The following is a 23,079-nucleotide window of genomic DNA, read 5'->3' on the forward strand; positions in this document are numbered from 1 at the left end:
GGACAGATGATAGCACCAGGGCAGGGGGGCCTGGGATGACAGGGCCTCCGGCAGAGCACGCACTCCCCCTTCCCTGTTGGATCAGCTCTTCCCGAAGGCAGCAGAGCCGTGGGTCGGGCACCTACCAAACACCGTCAGCGAGAGAAGGAGGTTCTTCCCCAGTTTGTCGCATAGGCGCAGGCCCAGATGTCGGTGCTTGGGCTCATCTGAGCCGAGGAGGCTGTCGTGCATGCGCACTTCCACCTGCTTGGGCATATTGTTGGCACTAGGACGGAAACGAAGGTGGTGGTTAGAGCCAGTGAGCGCCTCCCTGTATACCTGCAGGGCCTCTGCCAGTCACAAGGGTGACTCACGGCCTGGTGAATCCCAGTTCATCTGTAAGCAGGACAGTAGAGCCACCCACTGCCAGGTGTCTTCATTCCCATTGTTCTGACCGTCCTAGTAAGGAAAGGAATGAGGCCAGAAGTGGCTCCCAAGAGTCACGTCCCACATCAACTCTAGGAAGGAAGTGTCCCTGACTGATTCTCTAGACAGCTGGCTAGGAAACTATAAGAAATAGAGATTCACACCCAGATATGCCTCCAAAACCTGGGCTCTGTTGTTCTTTAACAAGGAGACATTTACAGAAGAGTCACAGTCTGAGTTAGGTCCAGCTGAAAAAGGGCTCCAAAAAGTCACAGATGCTGATTACCCAAGTCGTCCCTGTCTTTAGCAAAAGATAGTTTATTCTGCTAAAAGAAAGACCAATCATGGAGGGGCACTGGTGGCTCACACCTGTAATCCTAGCTACTCAGGAGGCTGAGATCTGAGGATCATGGTTCAAAGCCAGCCAGGGCAGAAAAGTCTGTGAGACTCTAATCTCCAATAAACCACCAGAAAAACCAGAAGTGGCACTGTGGCCCAAGTGGTAAAGCCTTTGCCTTGAGCTGAAGTGCTCAGGGACAACACCCAGGCCCAGAGTTCAAGCCCCACGACTGACAAAAAAGAAAGAAAGGAAGAAAGGAAGAAAGGAAGAAAGAAAGAAAGAAAGAAAGAAAGAAAGAAAGAAAGAAAGAAAGAAAGAAAGAAAGAAAGAAAGAAAGTCCATTCTATTCTAGCTCTGCAAAGGTCACTGCATTATCAGGATTCTGATGGACTGTCCACAAGCTGATACTACCCAGGTTTATGGATGCAACTCAGCCCTTTTCTGGATCCTTCTACTCCCCCAGGTTAACCAAGCTACCTTCACAAGAGAGCGCTTGCCAGAAGTGAAGAAGTGAAGATACTTCTTCTCCAGCTTTGTCATTTCCCCAGCAGGCAAGATTCCACAACTAAGCTTAGGCAATGACAGAGGGTGGCCAGAAATTTGACTTCCACAAATGGAGGGCTGCTGTGTCACTCTCATTTACAATCATCATCATTTGACAAAGGAAAAATATACCTTGAGCAACTAACAGACCACTGTCACTGAATGGATGACACGGCGTCTTCCATGACACTGAGTAGAGCAAGTCTTCCTCTAGAGACAATATCTTAACTGCAGCTCTGTGGTTAGTAATCATAGGTTACAATGGGAAGTGAGGGCTTTAGGGTGAGAGAATGGACTGACTGGCATTTGCCAACTCTGTGACATAGAAAAAACAGCCTGATGTCCACTTCATGAAAATTAAACAAAAGCATGCTAGCATAGTACTTGGGGTGTCATGTCCCTCTTTAGGGGACATGACAAAGAGACAACACTTCCCAAGTTCTTGGTAAGGAGGTCATCAATCCAGGAGATCCATACAAGTCACCAAGAAACATAGCTTCCAGTCTGAGAGGTAAGACTGAGGTCTCAAATGCAATGCCTTACATTTTCATAGCAGGCTCCTCAATATTCTTGCTACCAAAATGTGTTTAGATTGGGACTGATGTTGCATGGTTGGGTAAAATACTTAGATAAAGATATTAATCAAAATGTAAGCTTCTTAGTGTCTCCTTAATGCCCAAAGTTTCCCCTTTTCTAGATAATCTTTGGGGCACCAGTGTCTGACTTCCTGGCATTTATTGTCAGGGACAATTGCTCAGACCACTTAAAGAAGAAGACAGGGCTTGGTTAGCTGCTCCCAGCCTGTATACAATGGCCTTGAGGATGAGTGAGCGCCAAACAGCACTTCCTGTTACTAAGTGATACAGACAGAAAGCATCCTTTTTATAGCATATCAGGAGAAAACAATCAAAATGATCTTTTTAGCATGGAGTTACCATATTTCTATGTTTACCCTGGGATCTTTTCCATTTTTTAACATTTCTGAAACCATACTGTAATAAGAAACTCTAAACCAGGAAACGGCCAAAAAAATAGAGGTAGTATGTGTTCTGAAATGCTGAACGTATTTTTTTAGTCAGCCATTGGCAAAACTCTCCCATCTCCTTGAGATTGTTAATCTACTTGCCTTCTGCCTCATTTGCATCCCTCCTGCCATTGAAATAAGACTCCCTGGGCACATGGTTTGTATTAAAATGAGACTTGTAAGAATTTAAAAGCAAACATTCTGGCAAGAGTCATATGATGTAATGAAAGCATCAGGCATCAAAACAGCCACGTTAAAGTAAAAACACACAGATATTAGGTTTGCATACACAGCCAATATTGAGATGTGGCTGAATGCCTGTTATACACATTTCTTAGCTGTACAAAGTTGCTGCTTGCTTAATGGTTTGCATTTTAGACTGTGACAAAACGTCTCTGAAGCCCTGAATCAAAACAACCACATCAAAGTGGCTGCATGAAAATGTCATGAGCCCTCAAGTATTTATAGAGAGAATCCCTACCACTTGCCCCCTTGGAATTAAACAGATACTCCTCACTTCGAGAAATAAAACAACAACAAAAAAAAAAAACAGTTCCTGGCACATACACAGAGAAAACAAATCTCTCTGTAGATTCCAGCATTAGCTTATAGTCAAGGACACAGGGAATACTCCCAAACTCACTGTAAAAAATTACTGCATGTCCAAGAATCCAAGGAGAGTCTAGAATAGGAAATACAACATAATATAACATAATATAGAGCTGCCTCAGAAACTACATGCATACTTTATAGACTATCTTCACAAAAGCAGATATATGAAAGCTTCAGGCATTAAAACAGACATGCCAAAGTAAAAACACACAAATACTAGGTACACGTACACACCTCACTCTGATCTGTGGCTGGACACCTGTTGCATGCATTGTGTGTATGTGTGTGTGTGTGTGTGTGTGTGTGTGTGTGTGTGTGCATGTGGTAAGTGTGCCAGCACTGGAATTTGAACTCAGGGCCTGAGTACTGTCCCTTAATTTTTTCACTCAAGGTTGATGCTCTCTACCACTTGAGCAACATATCGATTTTCAGCTTTTTGGGTGGTTAATTGGAAATAAGAGTCTCTCAGAATTTCTTGTCCAGGCTGGCTTCAATCCTTGATTCTCAGATCTCAGCCTCCTGAGCAGCAAGGATTACAGGTAAGGGACACTAGTGCCCAGCTGTGGCATACATTTCTTAGTGGATGAAGATGATACATGCCTAATGATTTGCTTTGTAGGCCATGACAAAACACCCCTGAAGCCCTGAATGTGTAAGTTCTAAATACACTCACACACAGCTTAGTAAGTGCTAGTGACTGAACTGGGTGACTGCCACCCCTTGTAAGGAGCGATTCCTATTTGTTGACCATGGTTAGACATATTACTTAGTAATGATAAGTACAGTATTTGCTGTCAAGAAGTATGTGCTAAGAAAGGGAACTAAATGTACATTGTACTATCATTGTCTGCTTATGTATGAGTTGTGATAAAGCTCTGAATGAGACACTAAGGGAAATCACTAGACTCAAACCTAACCCTGATTTGGGCAGGTGGAAGGGGGATTCAGGGAGGGTCTTCAGGAGAGGATAATTTATAACTGGGACCTTAAAAGATGGATTTAATTGTCTACACCCTCAACCAGTCTATGAGCCCTGAAGAAAAGGGCTGTGATAGTTTTTGTTTGAGTTGTTGTTGTTGTTGTTTTGCAATGTTAGGATTTGAATTCAGAGCCTAGCACTTAGCTTGCTGCTGAGTTTACACAAAAAGCCCGGCTGGACTCATGTTCAAGAACAGCTTCAAAAAGCAGCTTTTTGCTGCTTCATTGGAGTCTCATGAACTTTTCTGCCTGGGCTGGCTTGTGATCATCCATTTGAGTCACTGGGATTACAGGTATAAGCCACTGGCACCCAAGAGGACTGTGGTCTTAAATACCTAGCACCAAATACTTGGTAAATGCTTATTAAAAAGAAACTAAGTATTGAAAGGCAGCCTTAAAGGGCCCACTGTCTTTTAGCAATAAGGCCTTTCTGCAGATACAACAGAAGTATACTAATCCCGCAAACTCTCCCCATTCTTGGGCTCATCCTACACATTTCTACTGAGCACATATATTACAGGCTCTACCCTGGAATAGGCGCTAAAGAAAGTGCTACAAAACTAAAAAATAAATAAGTAAACAAAATTAAAAAGTAAATAAAATAAGTGCCACCACCACCACAACAAAGCCAAGTCCTCATTGTCATAGAGAGAATCATATGATGAGAGACCGCACAAGTGGATACATACAACGATTGCAAATGACAACACCTGCTAAGAGCAGGGTGATGGAGACAGGAGCAGCCGATGGGGAAGTGGTGCAACACTCCATCGGATGTCTGAGGAATATAAAGCTGAGCAGTATCTGCAAATGAATTATGCAGTCAGTCTGCAGCTTAGCAGGCACACTGAATATACTCAATATAGAAATCTGTACATCCCCCTAGAGCCTACAGCCACTCTAGATGCCATCCCTGGTCTACAGGTTGGGTTCTGATTTAACATAGCAAGTAATGCTGAGCCTAACACCATCATGAACATGACAGAGTTCATGACTGTCCCTGATCCCAGAAAGACACATGGGTATCAGAGGAAGATGAACTGGACAGATGTAAGACCTGAAGACTCAGAAGTCCAGGAGTTTGCTTTCTGGGCAAGAACAGAAAAGTCTAAGACATGGTCTAGACAGGACCATTATTAGATCAACACAATGACTCATGGGGCATACTAAACCTTCATGAATGCTTACTTCCTAAATCCTTATGGCTGTACAAACAGAACAAAGCAATAAAGAATTTGATGGGCTGCTCAGAGCTTGAGAACACCATTTTCCCAGAGCAAAATAATCACTGACATTGTTAGTTACCTCATTTATTTCTTGAGTACATCCCAAATAAAGAGTGAGCCATGACATTTCTGAATGCCAAGGGGACCATTGGCAATAGACCCCATTGCCCAACAGACCGAGGCCATGGGATGGGCCCACTGTTGGGATCATTTCGAACCTTGACAATGAGCCCATCATTTCCTTCAGCCTCAGCTTCTTTACTGAATTATTTAAAAGCTGTTCATTCTGCAATTGTTGTCTAGTCCTTTCTCACACAAGTCCACATGAGTGCTGTTTCAATGGCATACTCAGCTTATTGTGTGAATCGAGCTCTGCCACTCTGAGAGGACGCTTAATGGGGCTGGTGCTCAGCGCTCGGCTACTCGCAGAACCTGCTTTTCATTAGCACTCGATTTGCCTCGCTCTGCCAACAGCCTCTAATAACAGGCTCATTAGACGTGGTGTTGGACTCAGATTTCCTGCAGCGCACGCTCCTATGTCACCTCATCTGGCATCAATTGCTTTTTCCTCCTTCACTGGCTCAATGAGGTGGCAACAGAACATCCCTCCGGGGAGCCGGAAAGCAACCAGAGCTTTTGTCTGGGGGAAGTGAGGTCTGCATTGGGCATTACTCCTCTGCCCCCTCACTGACCAATACTGCCTCCCTCCACCCCCGTCCCAGCCTTCAGGACCTGAGGAGACAGAGGAGAACACCAATGTCCCTCTTAAAGGTCAGGAGATTTTCCTCTCAGACAGTCACTGTATTTGGCTAAGAATGTCAGAAATCCTGGTGGTGTCAGCTCTGAATACTGAGCACCATGTGGTAGTGATTGCAGTTCAGAATCTCCCACAGCCAGGATTTCTCCAGTTCCCTGAAGAACACTCCGTCCTTGTAGTAAAAGGCCCTGAACCCTAAGGCAACCTGGTGTTCCCAACAGTCTACGTCCTTGCTATAAAGCCCTGGTTTCATGAACAAGAAGTCAATCTCTTGTTGGTGGTTTCTGCAGCCTCACAGATCAAGAGTGTAAAACCTAGAGACTCACAGGATCCAAAGCCTCCCTCAGTCTCCTCTGCCCACATGCAGTCACTGTGTCCCCTCACTAAGCACAGAAGCACTTTATGGAAAGGTCCCACTGTGGGTGACTCCAAACTTCACAAAGAAGACATCTCTTCTAGACTCCTTCCTGAGCATCAGAGGCTCTGGCTGAAAAAGAAGAGTTTATAGCTATTTCAAATCATGTGGGATGTAGCAGGAGGTTTAGGTTAAAACTAGTGGTATCAGAGATGGTATGAAGATAAAATTGAGGTAAATTATATGTCCATGATCACAGAGAGAAGGGGTTGGGTGCTATAAAATGGGAGGGATATACTCTTAATATAAGAACTCAGGGACTCCCATTTTCATTGGACTTTTCACTCAAGGCTGGCACTCTACCTACCACTTGAGCCACACTTCCAATTTGGGCTTTTTTTCCTCTGTTAATTGGAGATACAAGTCTAAGGGGACTTTTATGCCTAGGATGGCTTTGAAATGTAATTCTCAGATTTTAGCCTTGTGAGTAGCTAGGACTCTAGGCCCGAGCCACTAGCCCCCAGCTTACCAACAGGATTTTAAATATTGATTTGGGCCCATTTTTATCTTTTAGTTTCTAGGCTCTGTAAAATGAGTGAGTTAGCACAATAATTCTTTAGTGTCCTAAATACTTCAATTCTTTCATTCTTTAAGTTGAAAAGGTATTACAACATGTCCACAGATGTAGCTTCCATTCTAGTTACCCAGGATGGAATAAGATTTGAGTTTACCATAAGACAGATAATTTCACTGACCATGAGAGGACAGCCCAGTGGCTACAGTACTTCCCTCACAGTGAAAGGCAGAGGGGTGACTTAAGACATTAAACCATCTGAGAATGACAACAATTTCCTCATGCTTGTGCCTCAGTTTTACCTTTTCCATCTCATGTTTTTCCTGGTATCAGTGAAGTCTCAATTGGGGTCAAATTCACTTTATAATTCAGATTGAGCATCTTCTTCACTCTCCATCACTCTTTACACATTTTTTAGTCTAGATTTCTAAGATGACAATGCAGAGGAAGATAGGCAATCAGCCATCTACCCAACTCATCACTAAATTATGGACAGAAATCCAACATCAATGACTGTGGAGTTGGAGAGGTGAACCTCACAGAGACATTTGTGACAAGGAATCGAGGAGAAAGGCTCTTTGCTCACCTCACTTTCTCGCTAAGAGGCCCAAACCAGCTAATGATATGGATGACAAAAGATGAGGCTGAGCCTCAATTCCTTCACACAGGGTCAGGAAGCAGTAGACAACATTCTGAATGGATATATAGCACAGTATGTGTTTTGTGCAAACACAGAGGTTAAAACGTAAGCCCTGATTAGCAGCCTGTAGGATAAAACTTGGAAGAATGTAATTACAATTACATAACTACACCATGGGATTCTTGGTTCAAAATTCCCTTCCCAGCTGTGACTGGAATAAGAGATTTAATCTCTTGGACAATAACATCCAACTTTCTGGGTCATTACAGAACTTCTGTGATGCAATAGTCAGGACCCCCCTCCAACCCCCCCCTCCGCCCCCAACAGAGTAGCTGAGATTTAGTAGACACTCGTTTTTAGTGTCTTTTCTTTCACTTAAATAGATAAAAGGACACAAAAATAATCTTTAAGGCAGTTATATTTGAGTTCTAGTAGCCCACTTTGGCAATGAGATGGTGCTTGTGATTTTTACCAACAGTAACTTCTAGAAGAGGCAGTGAACTAAAAAGTACCCACTGTCATCAGCATTCCCACATGGTAGAATGATGGGACAACCTCTCAAAGAAAATAATCTTCATCATTAAAATCTCTGGACTTTTAGGCAGTGCTCCTCAGGACAGACACTAAGACACTTACCCATTTCTATCTAGACTCACCACCCCAAACAGAAATAAGGCACTAAAGAACAGTGAGTCTCTAGGGCTTGCTAAGGGATTGGGCGGGGTGTTTGATCATCTCAAAATAGGAATCGCTCCTAAAAACAAAGATGATGGCATGGCCCAAGAACACACTGGCCTGCCCAGTCCCCAAAGGCATGTCACGTCTGAAGAAATTACTGTCTGCCTCTGGTTTACGGAACAACATGAAACAAGCATTGGAAAACTCTACACACCCCCAATAAACTGGGGAGACTCATGTGGCATGCACTTGGATTTTTAAGCCATAGGGAACATGGCCCCATTTCAAGATAAATAAGGCAGTGTTCCTCTGGGTGAGTGTCCTGCACATCCAGCGTTCCTGGACTAACTTCTACTTTTCCTTCAAAACTTATGCAGTACTACCCTCCATATGCTTGCATGGACTCCCAAGTTCTCCTATTAGTTGTTTTCTCTGCAGATTACCCCATCATCTGTTCTCAAGACACCATACAATTTGCTCATCTGTCTTCTCCACTAGGAAGTAAAACTCTTTGGGACAATACCAAGTCTTACTTAATGCGTATCTTTTTCCACACCTACCATCATACCTGTCACATAGTAGATGGTCAATTATTGATTGTTGAATGAGTAGGTGATTAGATATTTCAAAGAATATATTCTAGTTATAAGTTCAGAGTGACTGGGTTATTTTTAATTGGCATGGGTTAGCTTTATAAGGAAGTTGCATCGAGACATATCCATTTGTGCATATGCTATATCTTGATTGGACTCACCCCCTCCATCACTCTCCTTTATCGTTCCCTCCCCTCCTCAAACCAATCTCAACATGCTTTCTTGTTCCATTTTCACATTGTACATCAAGTATTTTGACCCTATTCAGACTCTTTCACCCTTTGATTCATGCCTCCCAAGTACCCACAGCCCATACAAGACATGCTTCACCGTTCTACTACTCATTTCTACAGTGCATGCTAATTGGATCCAAGGAGCTTCACCATGGTATCACACACATGACATTCAGTTTAAGGGACAGTGGTCCAGAAGCCTAATGAATCTAAGAAAGGGAGATGAAAGTAAAGAGAGCAGAAATAGTGAGTGGGGCGGTCCCATCCTATAAAGAACAGGAAGCATTCACATTAGAAAAACCAGCAGGTGTGAGGATGTAAACTTGTAATCCTAACACTTAGAAGGCGGAGGCAAGAGGATCAAGGGTCTACACCAGCCCTGGCTACATAGTGAAAGCCTGAAGTCAGAAAGATGAGAGAAGGGGGAATGGGGAGAAAATGGAGGGTTAAAGAGAGGAGAAAGGATAGGGGAGGGGAGAGAAAAGAGGTTGGCATTACAAGTGGCCTGGTCCTTCTCTGCAGGCAAAGTTTGTCTAGTTGTCTTGTTCAAGATAAGTTGCTACAGCAACAGCAGGAAATCAAAGTGGACCTGATGCCAAGTGTCTTCTATATTATCTCCTTTAACATTTACAACAAGAATGAGGAAGTAAGATGGTAGACACTAAGAATTTCCTGTCATTGGCTCCTTCTAGAAATCCATTCAGAGGGGCTATATGCCTGCCAAATACTGGTTTCTCCACCCTGCTTACTAAGATGCTGACTGATACCTTCTAAGTCTTCTTCCTTGCTTCCTCTTGCTTTCAGGAAGCCCTTGAACAAACAGAAAAAAAAGCGGGATTTTTCTCTTTTTGGCCAATAACCTGCTTAAAAGACTAGGTTGATGCTTCTAAGGGACTTCTATCACCCAGGAAGCATTTCAAAGCCTCCCAGAGGATTTGACCTTTTATTATTTTCCTATTATAGTTCCTTCTAATGAGCCATTAAATTTGTGGCTATTGATTACTCACTAAATATTGAGTCCCTGCTCATTCCACCAGTCAACCCAGCTTAATACTTTCCACCTAGGTCTTAGCTAGTTTGATATATTGATAAACCAAACCATTCAATCACCACTGAGAGAGATGTCTCACTTGGAGACCCCTTCTGAAGAGCTTGGTATGTGTTTCTCCCTCTTGGTAGTGTGTGAAAACAGATTAGTTCACAGCACTCTGCACTGATGTGCACAGTCTACAGTGGTACCCTTCCTCCCACATTATCCGTTCCCTCCCCCCACTTCTCATAGACAGATGCAGTTCATGGTGTTTGGGAAGGATGTTACTTCTCATATTAGAACTGGAATCTCAATGAGCTCTTCAATGGCTTACTTTGAATAATGCTGTCCTGGCCCAGTAATCTATAATTCATACTCTATGATCTTATATTGCTCTGTTCATCCCATCCATAGAATTTGGTTAAAATGCTTGCCCAATAGACTATAGACTCCACCAAAAGGAGTACAGTGTATCTACTTTAAGCCCAAGGCAGTCACCCTTGGAACCACACCAAGGGACCCCTGAGGATCCCAAATTCTGAGCATACAGGAATCCATTAGATAAGATGCCATATGTGCATGATAATCTATGAGCATCCTGCTGCTCATTTAAATCACCTCTAGATCATGGATAATACCTAGTTCAATGTAAATATGAGGTAAATAGTTATGGTACATTATTTTTAGTAATAAGGACAGGGAAAAACATCTGTACAGGTTCAGCAAGCGACAGTTTTTAGTTTTAAATATTTTTTAAATCTGTCTTTGGTTGAAATCATGTGTATGGAGTCCCAGCATATGGGAAGCATGCTATACAAAGAGTGCATTTAAGAATTTTTAGAGGGACTAATGATTTGGAAGTAGCAATGGCCTCCACAGCTGTGGTATCTGGGAGGCAACTCTGGTGGCAAAGGGAAGGAACAGTCTATGCTCAGGGGGTAGGAGAATCCTCCCAGAATCCTCTGACTTCCAAGGAACTTGAGTAAAGCATGGGAAAGGAAGCAGGAAACTCCTTAGTTTGGAAGTCCACCAGAAGCTCAATTAACATCTTGAGACCTCATCAAAGGCAGCTAGGGCTGATAATTCCCACAAGTTGTCATGACTTGACTTTTTATGCACTTTATGAAATCATTCCAACAGAACCACTTCTCAACAGCCCCTGGAAAGAGTAATGATGATGGGCTGGCTGTTGCCTCATCAACACCACTTAACTCCTGAGCAATTGGGGTGAATCCATTCCCACCCTGACACACACACACACACACACACACACACACACACACACACACACACTGCCTTGGAAGCAAGGCTTGAAAAATCTCAGATTTATTGCTGAGCACAGCTTCTTGAATCCCTGAATCAGGGAGTTATCTGGTGGGATCAATCCTAACCTACAATATCAAAGCCCTGACTTTGTGTCATGATGGCATGTTCAATGCCAGATATCTAATGCATATTCAGTAAAAAAAAAAAAAGATAGCTTGAATTAAATGCTAGGTAAAAATACAGGAATGGGTTCGATAAGATCAGTGTTTCTTGAAAGATCCCTCGGCTGTGAGCAAACACAGCTTTTCTGTCATGGCCAATCTCTCACCTTCTTCCTCCTCCCACCCTGCCTTCCCCTTTCTTTCTCTCCCCCTGTATTCCTGGGACTGCATTCGGCACACACTCAGCCTATTGTTCCTCACATGAGAACAAATTCAACTCCACAGTCTGTTACTGAGAAATGATAGTCATGGACAATAAATGTACTTCATGGAAGGAAAGGGAAGAGGTTATGGCACACAATACCCAGATAACATGTGATAAAATTTTAAGCATTTTTACTGGTTGTCCCTATACTTCCTTAGCCCACTGGGCTAAGCACAGACGTCATGGATTGTCCAATAGCTGCCCAGCTGTTATTTCCTAAACATGATCCCCGGAGTGGGTTGCACCCCTCCTACCCCACACAGCTCACCAAGTGCTCCTTCACCAAAGTGACTTCTTTCTTAACTACTAAGAAAATGTAACTTTTTCCTGCACTACAACAACAGAATTTATTCACTCTTGTCTTTATTTCTAGGATTAATAAGCGGTCATTCTAACAAGGTTAATGATAAAGAATTTAAAGAATTGGACGTTAATTCTAAGACCTTTTAAGCTACTATGCTAAGTTCCAGGAAATTGTTAATCATTTATGCTTTTCTTAACAGAACATCTATCTTTTCTTTTCCCAAGTTTGTTATTGAAAAGAACTAAAAAAAAGTCTTGTCTATTTTCCTGTCATAGTAAACAGAGCTTAAAGAACATAATAAAACAAGCAAGTCTTTCTTTTATGTGGTGGACACTCTTATAAGAAATTTTACATATACCTAGATAGTTTATGTATACCATTGAGGGGAAATAGTCAGGCCTCCCCCTCAACTTCTTTCCTTCTGACCCAATTCTCCCATTCAGGGACTGTTTGAGTGTTTATAAACTCAAAAGTATCCTAGGGCAGTGGCTGTTGGTAGTAGTTTTAAATTTTGATTTGTTTAACAACTTTGAAAAGCTAGGCAATAACAGATTTGATCCTTCTCTTAAAGTACAGAAAATAGAACTAGCCTGGAACCTAGGTTTTCCCAATAGCAACTATCAGCCAGAATTTATAAGTGGCTGTTCTTAGACTGTCCTTTGGATTTTTAATCTAAATCCATTGCTCCTTTATACCAGTGTCAAGTATAATTATCATTTATCATCACATTTCCATTGCTGCTTTTTTTTTCTGAAAGAAATGTTAAGAGGATGATAAATGATCTGATTTCATGTGTATTCCAGCCTGGCTTCTATTAAGCTAGCAGTTCCTAACCCTGTTGAGTCCCATTATTATATTGAGGGGAGCTTTCTCTATAAATAAAATCCCCAAACAAAGAATGAATATTTACTCAACAAACTACTAAACAGGTGTGAGGTGGATTTAACAGAGTGATTCATGTTGTTGCCACTAATACGTCACATAATTTACCTATTGGAGCAGTATCCCTAGGGGTAAGTGTGAAAACAGAAGCGTAGAACCTGTGATCTTGTCTTCCTATGAGTAGGCAGAGTAATCAATGACTGACTAGCAGAATACTAAGGATGAAGTAAGTTGTATTACCTTCTCTGCATGTTTCATTATCAATGCCCCTCTCCTGGATTAGAAGATTAGAATAATGACTCAACATGTGCTGAAAAAACTAAGACATACCTTCAGTCTTTTCTTTATGAGTGGGGACTTGCAGGGCGAGGAAGAGGGTATAGATTGGTAGATTAAACTCACAGCCATAAAATTTGACTAGATAACAGTATTTGATAGCATCTCTTCAGACAGATGTTTTGTACCTTGTAAGAAAGAGCATTAGTCACTTTACAGAAGAAGAAGCAAAGGTAAGTTGTTTGCTTCTTGTAGACTCGAGAATTACAATCTGGTCTGTCTTCCTCCAAATCTAATGTGTTTTCGCTACATATGGCATTTTCAAGTTGAGAATAAAATTCCTAGATGTTGCTTTAGGTACTGGGTCACAGATCTGACCTCCATTAACTCCAGATAACTATTTTATGTGTGTCTGTGTATGTGCATAGAAACTGTTCTACGGTATATTTTATTTTGCCACTCCGAAGCAAACTTCTTTCCCATTCTCCAATCTCATTAACACCTCCAACCTCAACCTCACAGATATGAGTTAATTTTTCTCAAATATTCAGAAATTTTCATTATGAAAGCAACCAAGATATTAAGCATACAAGTGGCCTTGATCCCAGTGCTTTCAAACTCCAGCCATAGCAAAGGCAATTGCACAAGGAAAGATGGCAAGATGAAATCACTAGGAATGAATTAGCCACGGGGAGCTCAGGGTGCCCCGGCCTAGAATCACTCTCCACCCTGAACCTCAGACTGCACTGATGATCCCAACCCAGGGTATGCTATTTAGCTTAACAATGGGTGAAGGAAGGGTCTGAAATAGTTTTTACTTGGTATTTTTCTCTAAATGTTACCATTCTTTGAGGAAAGGAAGATCGCCTGTTATAAGTTAGTATCAGAATCCCAACTACAATGAAAAGCAAAATCTTGCAGACCTTCCACAAAGAAGATTCCGAATATAAGGTCTCCTTTTTTTTCTTCATGCACTTTTATTGTTATTAGAAAGATGATATATAGAGGGGTTACATTTACATAAGTCAGAAAAGGAATATATTTCTTTTGGGACAATGTCACTCCATCCTTCATTCTCTTCCAATTTATTTCCTCCTTTCCCCACTCACAAGTTGTATACTTCTTTTTCAACACAGTATCTAGTGAGTACCACTGCTGCATTTTCCCACCCCTGGTCCCATGATTTCCGTACCCTCCTTCCCCCTCCCAAAGGCAACTAAATGAACAAATGAGACAAAAAGAAAAGGAAAGCAAAACAGCAACAAAGAAAAAAATTCTTGTTATAATTTCCTGGATTTTTCATTTCAATAAATATTATTTTATATGATCAGATGCACATAGGTATTGTGTCAGTATAAGGTTTCTTAATATTCTGAAGAGGACCCAGATACATCAATTCATCTGAAGATTATGTGTTCTGTATATGTGTGTATGTGCGCTGGTCAGGGGCTTCAACTCAGGGCCTGGTGCTGATCCTGAGCATTTTGTTCTCAAGGCTGGCACTCTACCACTTGAGCCACAGCTCTACCTCTAGATTTCTGGTGGTTAATTGGAGATATGAGTCTCATGGACTTTCCTACCCAAACTGGCTTCAAACAGCATGATTATATCTCAGCGTCTTGTATGGCCACTGGTGCTCCACAAGATTATACTCTTATTTAAGTCTATTTTAACTGAAATAAAACACATTAAAACTATATCTATTAAAAAGGCACCATGTCATATTTTAGTACATAAGTACATTGTTCAATGCTTATATCAACTTAAATATATTTATCTCCTCAAGTATTTATCAGTTTTTCTATGGCAAAATCTTTTCTTTTGGCTTTTATCAATATTCAGAGCATTACCAGTCTATCTTTTGAATATTTGCTCTTCTACCAAGTTGTCTTGGTTAAACAGCACAGAGTATATGGCCTCTAGAATATGCCATTTTCTTTGCTTGATTCTTAAAACAACAACTCTATGGATAGGTGATCCAGGAGTAGGTAACTTACTCATGTTATCCATAATTTATGAACCAGGAATGTAAAAGGGCTAAAATGCTAGGATCTCCTAGCATACTGCAGAACCTCAGAGCTAACACTATATCTAACAAACCCCTAAAACCTTAGTTTTAGACTTTATCCTCAAGTAACAGGGCATCCATTTCAAACACTGTGCTTTGGTCTTACAGTTCAACTGCCCATTATTTTGACAGTAGTTCCAAGTCATGACCCCCAGAAACTTAAAATATTTACAGAAGAAGTTTGATAACGCTTGGCTTACCAAGGTATACACAATCTCCACTTTTCTATTTTGTTTGCTGAGATTTACATAGCACTCAAAACCAGAAGGCTTTATGGCTTGGGCTTGATTGATGGATGTCTTTTTTTTTTTGATGGATGTCTTTCTTAATGTTGATTTATCTACATGGCTTTGAGTGATGACAGTTAGGGATGAATTGAGAAAAAGAAAAAATAAGAGCTAAAAAGGTTCAGGTCTCAAGTATTCCCTTTTGTATCCTCTGGTTAACTGAAACCCAGGAAAGGTTTTTCCAGACTTGTGAAGAATTTGTTGAGTGGGTTCTACCCAAAGTGGGAAGGTGTCCACAGGCATTTCTCTATCCATGGTGATGGCGTATGGAGGGGAATCCTCACCTCAGCAAGAAGCCTAACTGAAGACTAGCTGGTTAGATAGCTGCCAGCTAAGTCAGAAGAAAGAGTGGCAAAGAGGATAGTCAGCTAGACAATGAGTAAGTATTCATTCCAGCCTTTGTTTTCAAATAGTAGTGAGTGGTAGAAGAGAAACATTGGAGTCCTCTCAGCAGTAGGGAGTTTTCATGAATCTTGGAACAAACACCTGCTGGTTGCAAAACTAGTCTTTCTACTACCTCAAGAATACATCAGGAATCTTACCAATCCTATCACCACATGAGCCTATTTGCACCCAAACATCCATGAATATTTATCTAGCTGTACCTCTGTGCTCACACGTGCTACATATAAGATGGAGTAAGACATCTGGTAGGTAGTCTTTCAAGACCGCTAGAAAGAAGAGATGAGATCCAAGACTGCTCCCAATTTGCTGTATGCATGGGTGGAAGGGCCGTCTTTGATCTGACCATAGGGGGCATCTATAACATAAGGTATCTGCATTACACTTCTCTGGAATACCTTGCATTCCTACGTGCCATGTGGACAGGACAGTCCTCCAGCCGCATCAACTCAACTTTCAACTACCTTGCTGCCATGTGATTCATAATTCATTCTAACTCATTATTCAATTAGTGTTGCTGTAATTACCATCAGTGTTATCATTATTACTCTCCTCGCTGATAGCAAAAATAACTATAATTAATCATGAAAATTTTGTATGTATCAGATCTTACTGATTGAAGTCTCTGAAATAGGTGGGACGAAAATAAATCTGACCACAGATCAGTAAACTACAAGCATGGACCAACCAAATCCAGCCCATAGCCTGTTTCCATAAACAAGATTTTTATAGAACACAGCCAAGCCTATTATTTACCTTTTGCTTATGGTTGTTTTTTCATTCTAAGAGCAGAAGTGAGGAGAATTAATAATAGAAGCCTGAAAAGATTTGTTACGTGACCCTTCCCAAAAGAAGAAAAATAAAACTTGAGTCCTTCATTTAGAACCCACATAGCAAAGCTGTTGCTTTTGCCCACCTATTGTCGGCTTATTCCTCCTGCTTCTAGGCTCTTTTCTTCCTCTCCTCAACTCCAGTCCCTGTGGTTTGGGAGGAACCAATCTACTCATTTAAACCAGCATATTGCTCTCCATGACCTCAAAGCTTCATGAGTGAGTACTTAGGCCAAGTAGATCCAGTGATATTTGATCCTAAAACTTCTACTATTTTAGAAAAAAGAAGTGATTCTCTTTGGCTGAAGTTTCTGTGCTTCTAGAATGCAAGCCCAGAGTTTCCAGGAGCCTGCGTGGAAATTACCTGGCTATATTTGAAAACAAAAGAAAGAGAGTAAGTCCAGATGTTAAGGTTTTAGCTGCTGGATCCAATCATACTTGAGGTTACCTCTAATAATCTAATATAGTCTCTTCAACTAATAAGTAGTCTCTTCTTCCTTCAAGTTAGAATAGTTTAGCCAAACAATCCTGGAGATAATCATAATCATTTACCCCAGTAAGGTTTTCTTACCCAAAGTCACACAGCTAGTGAGTGGCAAAGGCCAGAGCCCAAGTCACTAGAAGAAAGAACCTGCATCTAGAACTCTCCAGAACACCTGGGTAGGATCAGGAACAGAACCAACAAGGTTTTTTCCTGCTTTTGAAGAGGAAGCCTTTTAACTCACAACACTACTCTCTGGAGGATGGTTCTGTGGGGGATAATCCTGTTTTCTACTTGAAACTGTCACATGACAAGGCTCAGGAGAACCCTACCTTCTCAGGAGGTGATATGGGATAGTTATAATAAAGAGAGGTATCAGACATTGTTTTGCTCTTCATTTATGCCATTTAACTGGTAAAATATTTTGCTGGGAAGGGAGCTGACTCCCTTCTGTGGGAGTATCTGACCATCCAGTAACATGTAATCAAGCAGTCTCAATGTGAAGGTCAAGGTTATAGGCTGAGACCCTTCAGTGACAAGGAATGAGTTAGGGCAGATTTAATTGTACACAAGGTTCATGACATCATGCCTAACTGGTGTCATCTATGCAAAGGACATCTTATATTTCTGGATTCTGGACTATATATATATATATATATATATATATAATATGATATGATATATCAATATTGATGTTGATTTATATATTATATATTGATATTACATATAACATATATGTATATATATATATATATATATATATTTATATATTGTATCCTTCACAGATCTAGGTCTCAGATGGGCATCCTGGAAACTCACAAGATCAACAACAACAATGACAAAAATCGTAGTGTGCTGGTCCCAACACATGAAACCAACATAAAAGAATAAATTCCACATTGTTGGATTATTTTAAGCACAAGAGTGAAACTTAACCTGGATGGATTAAAAAGAAATAGATGGTAAATCAGCAAAATATTCACATTTATTGTGTATGCAAAGATTACAGGTAATGGTGTGGCCTCTAGGTAGAATGGGATAAATAGTATGTGAATGAGGAGGAGAGTGACTCACTGGTGATTGCTACCTTATTAACACATACACTTATTGCAATATCAGGACTGAAAATAAGAGGAATTACTAAAACATATACCCAATGGCCTACCCTTTCGGGGACTTAAGCATCTCTCAATGACCCTAAAATCAGAGGCTCATTTTTCTTCAGGCTCTTCTAATTAGCTTTTTCCTTTGCAAAATGTTAATATGCACCATTGCAGAGGCTCACATTGACATGAGCTCTCTGATCCCATGTCACATCCCTGGGCAAAGAGAAGATACAAGGACACAGCTTGTGCCAGACACATGCAGACATGGGTTACATGGGACCTGTTCCTTCAGGGAATGCCCTGGCTTATTGCCAAGCCAGAAGAAAAGAGAAAGCAGAGGCATAAAGAAGTACCAAAGTCCAACCACAACCCCTCTAGGTCACCTGGGCAGAACCCAGCCAGGACAGATCATCCTTGGCATAGAGATCAAAGAGCTGGCTACCAACTGGCCACCATTTGGCCTCCAGAGACCGTGGTGTCCTCCCAGAGGCTTAGCTCCCTATCTGTTGACTACAGTCAGTGTACAAAGTTCAAGATTTCAAGAGAATGGGACATGAAACAGACATGTGCAGTAAGATTCTGAATCCCTCTGTGATCTCCATCCTGGATACACACACACACACACACACACACACACACACACACACACACACAGAGCCCTCCAAATACAATGAGCCGAGTTCTGGCTTCAAAGCCTAGTTTTGCCATTATCTAGATGTATGGTTTTCAGCAAGTCAGTCTAATCCCTGGAGTCCAGAAGTCTCCTTATGGGCACAAGGAAGGAGGCTATCGAAAAAAGAGGTTCATTTCAATAACTTTCTTTAAGTCTATGCTACCTAATAATAGCTGGTAACCATCCTTTATTCATTTTTCCTTCCTTCCAATCCTCTCAGAAGTAAGAGAATGCATTCAAAAGGATCCATTGCCTGACAGAGTCAACCTTCAACTCAGTTCTAATGAACTTCAGATCTCCTAGAAAGCCCGTGGACACTCAGACAACACTGGGCGTCTCTGAACTCCTCTGTGACAAGTTACCCAAGACTCCTCTTAGTCTTCCAAGGGTCTTCGTGGACCATGATGTGGTCAAAAGGAAATGCCACTGACAAACACTGAGGGGACCCATTCAGGACACAGACCATATGGAGCTCAGAGACTTGGACTCAAAGGGGCGAAGTCAAAACAGGTAAAGATGGAGGGAGGTAAGCTCGGAATTGACCACTTATCAACCAGTCCAGGCATTCACTGACTACTAGCATCAATAATTGCAAGATTATTTTGACAACTAGTTGCCTATCAGCCCTGGAGAAGAAGCACTTCCAAAATCACCCAGTTAATGAAAATGTTTGGAACTATAACAAAAACTCTAAAAGTATAGGGAGCATCAAAAACAGCATACAGAAAGTATCTCAACCACCTTAGAAATGAAGGCAAAGCAAGCACAGAGGCCAGTTTTTGTTTATTAAGCTATAAAGTCTTTTTCAAGGTTGATTGGCAAAGGTTGACTGGCAAAGACCTGACAATTCAATATGGAGTCTAAGCCAGTAATGGAAGAAGGCAGGAAGAGTCTGGTAGTTTCTATCAAAGTATACAACATGCAGTGTCCTTTCATACCCCAAACATCTTTTTCCTCAAAAATCTATTCTAGAGAAATGTGTATGTGTGTGTGTTCACAAAGATGTCTATTCTTTGCAGAATTGTTTGTAACAGTAAAACCTGAGAAATAAGTCACCTTCCTTCAATAGGGAAATGTGTTCTGATAATTTTGGCTGCAGTAAACATCTACAGACCTGTTAAAGAGAATGATACATCACTACCTGAAACAACAATAGAATGATAACCAAGTATATGTTGATGTGATATCTACATCTGCATTTACACACCTGGAAAGAAATTCTGAAAAGTAAATGGTGTATAAAAAAAGAAATGGTGTATAAAAGAGGCTGTTTATACATTTCATAGCCTTTTTTTGGTACAGTTTTACTTTTAAAACATGCTATAGCTTTATATCCCCAAACTTAGTAGAAACTTCTATTGAGCAATGGTAACTCAGCCATCTAAAACGGAATAGGACCATACTTTGTTTTTTAACTGAAGGAAAATACATACTTTTAAAAAGACAGCGAATCTGTCATTTACAAAGGAATTTTGGGGGGATATAATAAGCTCTAAGTGATGAATTTGCCTCCAAATTCACCTGATGCACTTGTTGACCAAAGATGACCTTCCCTTCCAGTATTTCTGATGCTTACACTTCAGAATCAAAGTAAAAACAGAAGTCACCGTGGCTTCCCTCTCTGAAATACTGAACCTCTCTGCACTGTACATATCTCAGAAAGACTCTATCTTTTCCTTTTTTTTTAAGAAAAGAATCCTGTGGGGGGTTTTTGTTTTTTTTTTTTCTGTTTTGCTTTGTTTGCAAGAGGAAGCAAAGCATATTTACTTCTTTCATTGTCCCCTTTAAATTTGACAAAATGCAGAATCCCCTTTCCTCCACTTAACCCTACTCATTCTTATGCAGAGCAAAAGCAGTTACACCAGTTCACTCAGGGATTCATGCATTGGAAAATGCGGGCCCCAGGCTAGCCCTACTCATGTATGTTCAGTCTTTGATGTAAAATCTCCATAATACAATTGCAGTGACTCCAGAGCTGGGGTTTGTGAGTGGAGAGTCTGTCACTGGTCTGCTCTGAAACATTGTAAGGCTACACATGAATCTCACAGTTTCTGTTTGTGTATCTTTATCTTCAAATGGCACAATGCATCCCCATTTACACACACACACACACACACACACACACACACACACGTACATACACTCTGGTGTATGGGGAAGGATTGGTGATTCACAAATGTGAAATCTCTCACAGGCTTCTGCCTATACAACCAGTGTAGAGTGACCAGGCAATCACCAGAGAGAAGATGAAATGTTAGGGAACACACACAGACCTACAGGAACTCAGTTCCTCTTTGGCCACTAGTAAAAAGCAATGTTTTGAGACATTACATTCCTGAGACCCGCATACAGTCCATGTTTGCTCACTCACTGTCCTGTAGAGCAGATATTTACTGAGCCATCAGCTCTAGGTTGACTCTGTGCTGTGGGGCCCAGGCCAGGGCAGTGAACACCACAGAGGTTTACATATTAAAGGAGGAGAGAGTAAACAAATAAGTAATTAGTCTCTCATAGGAATAAATGCTCCAAAGAACAATAAAGCAATGTCCAGATGAGTGCAATACACAGTGACAATAATAGACAATATTTAATATGAGGTGGGCAGGAAGTGGCATTTAAACAAGGACTTGAAGATAAAAGCATTCATAAGGCATCTTAGAGAAAAGTATTCTAAGAGGGGAACAGTAGGTTGTAGCTCAGTAGTGCATTTGCCTAGCATATACAAAACCCTGGGTCCCAACACACAGGGGAAAAAAAGCTGTTGTGTGCTGGTGGCTTACACTTGTAATCCAGTTACTCAGGACACTGAGTAGTAGAGGACCATAGTTCAAAGCCAGCTAGGATAAAAGAAAGTCTCTGAGACTCCATCTCCAAAACAACTAGCAAAAAACAGGGCTAGAGCATCAGCTATACAAGCAAGCAAAGCAAGTAGAAGGCCCTGAGTTCAAACCCCAGTAATGCCAAAAATAAAAATAAAAAAAAGAGAGAAGAGAAAGGAAAGAATAAGGGAAAGAAACGAAAAGGCTCAGGGGAAACATAAAGGGCAAAGGCCCTGAGGTAGATAGGAGCAAGTTTGGCAAGGAGGAAGGGCAAGCAGGATCTCTTCACGGGAACATGCAGCAGCAAGATTCAACAAATGTTTGTTTGGTAGGGTTTACATTCTTCCCTCCACGGTACACATTCGGGAGAAATTTCCTTACAATTTCAGAGCTCTGAGGACATTTCCCCAGGGCATCTAGTTAATAGCCTCTGATCTACCACAAGCATTTGTGGCATGGAACATGGTACCATGGCTCCAAGGGGATGAATCCTAGCCGTCCTCCCTCTAGGGATGAAAGAAAGAAGGAAGACCAGATACCTTCTTCAGACAATCTGTTGGCTTCTAAAAGAATGGGAAATCCTTCCTGCTACCTCAGCTTGAGTCGTGGATATGGGAGATAACAAATAGAATCTTCAGCCTGTTCTCTGTCTCAATGTTGTTCAAAAGGTGCCTGGAGTCTTGAACACCAGGACTTGGTTGAACGGCATTGTTTTCTGAGCTAGAAGTGACCCCCAAGGAGCTTTTGACCTCCAGAAAATCAGGTTTAGCAGCTATGTTTCCAGCAGAGCAAATAACTGACTTTGAGTTTGAGTTTGTCCTTAAGTCCCTAGGTTAAAATGCTCTAAGAGTTAAAACAACAACAACTAACCATGGTCATTTTCAGTAGCTATTGGAGCTGATTTAAGCAGCCTGCTGAAGTTGAGCCACCACACGCACCCCATGAAGCTCTGCCCCATTTCGGGTGCCAGCACCATGCCTGCTGCCACCGGCTCTGTGTTAAGACCATCACAGCTCATAACTCTTGCTAAATACCAGGACTGCAATTATGGCTTCACTATAAAACACTTCATAAAATGTGTGTCCCCCCCTCCCCCGTTCCTGCTTGTGCAACCTTCCCTCCTTCTTCACACCTTACCCCATTCCCAGCTCTACAAAATCCTCTGCCTACGGCTGACTGCTGGAAACCCTGGAGTCTTTGAGAGGGATGGCTCTGCCTGCCCCAAGCATAACTCCATCCTGGAGCTTCTAGTGGCTTCCTAGGGATGAGGA

The 23,079-nt window shown here is 41.4% G+C and overlaps 1 protein-coding gene across 2 annotated transcripts in view; it reads right to left on the reverse strand.

Moving 5' to 3' along the window:
* Positions 1 to 23,079, reverse strand: part of Slc1a2 (solute carrier family 1 (glial high affinity glutamate transporter), member 2) — a 126,074-nt gene that overhangs the window by 51,830 nt on the left and 51,165 nt on the right. For both annotated transcript variants that reach the window (XM_013019615.1, XM_013019616.1), the window contains exon 2: positions 126 to 265. In XM_013019615.1, coding sequence (XP_012875069.1) covers positions 126 to 265 — 140 coding nt within the window. The remainder of the gene's footprint in view (positions 1 to 125; positions 266 to 23,079) is intronic.

The sequence above is a fragment of the Dipodomys ordii genome, unplaced genomic scaffold, assembly GCF_000151885.1.
Source record: "Dipodomys ordii isolate 6190 unplaced genomic scaffold, Dord_2.0 Scaffold46, whole genome shotgun sequence".
NCBI lineage: Eukaryota > Metazoa > Chordata > Mammalia > Rodentia > Heteromyidae > Dipodomys > Dipodomys ordii.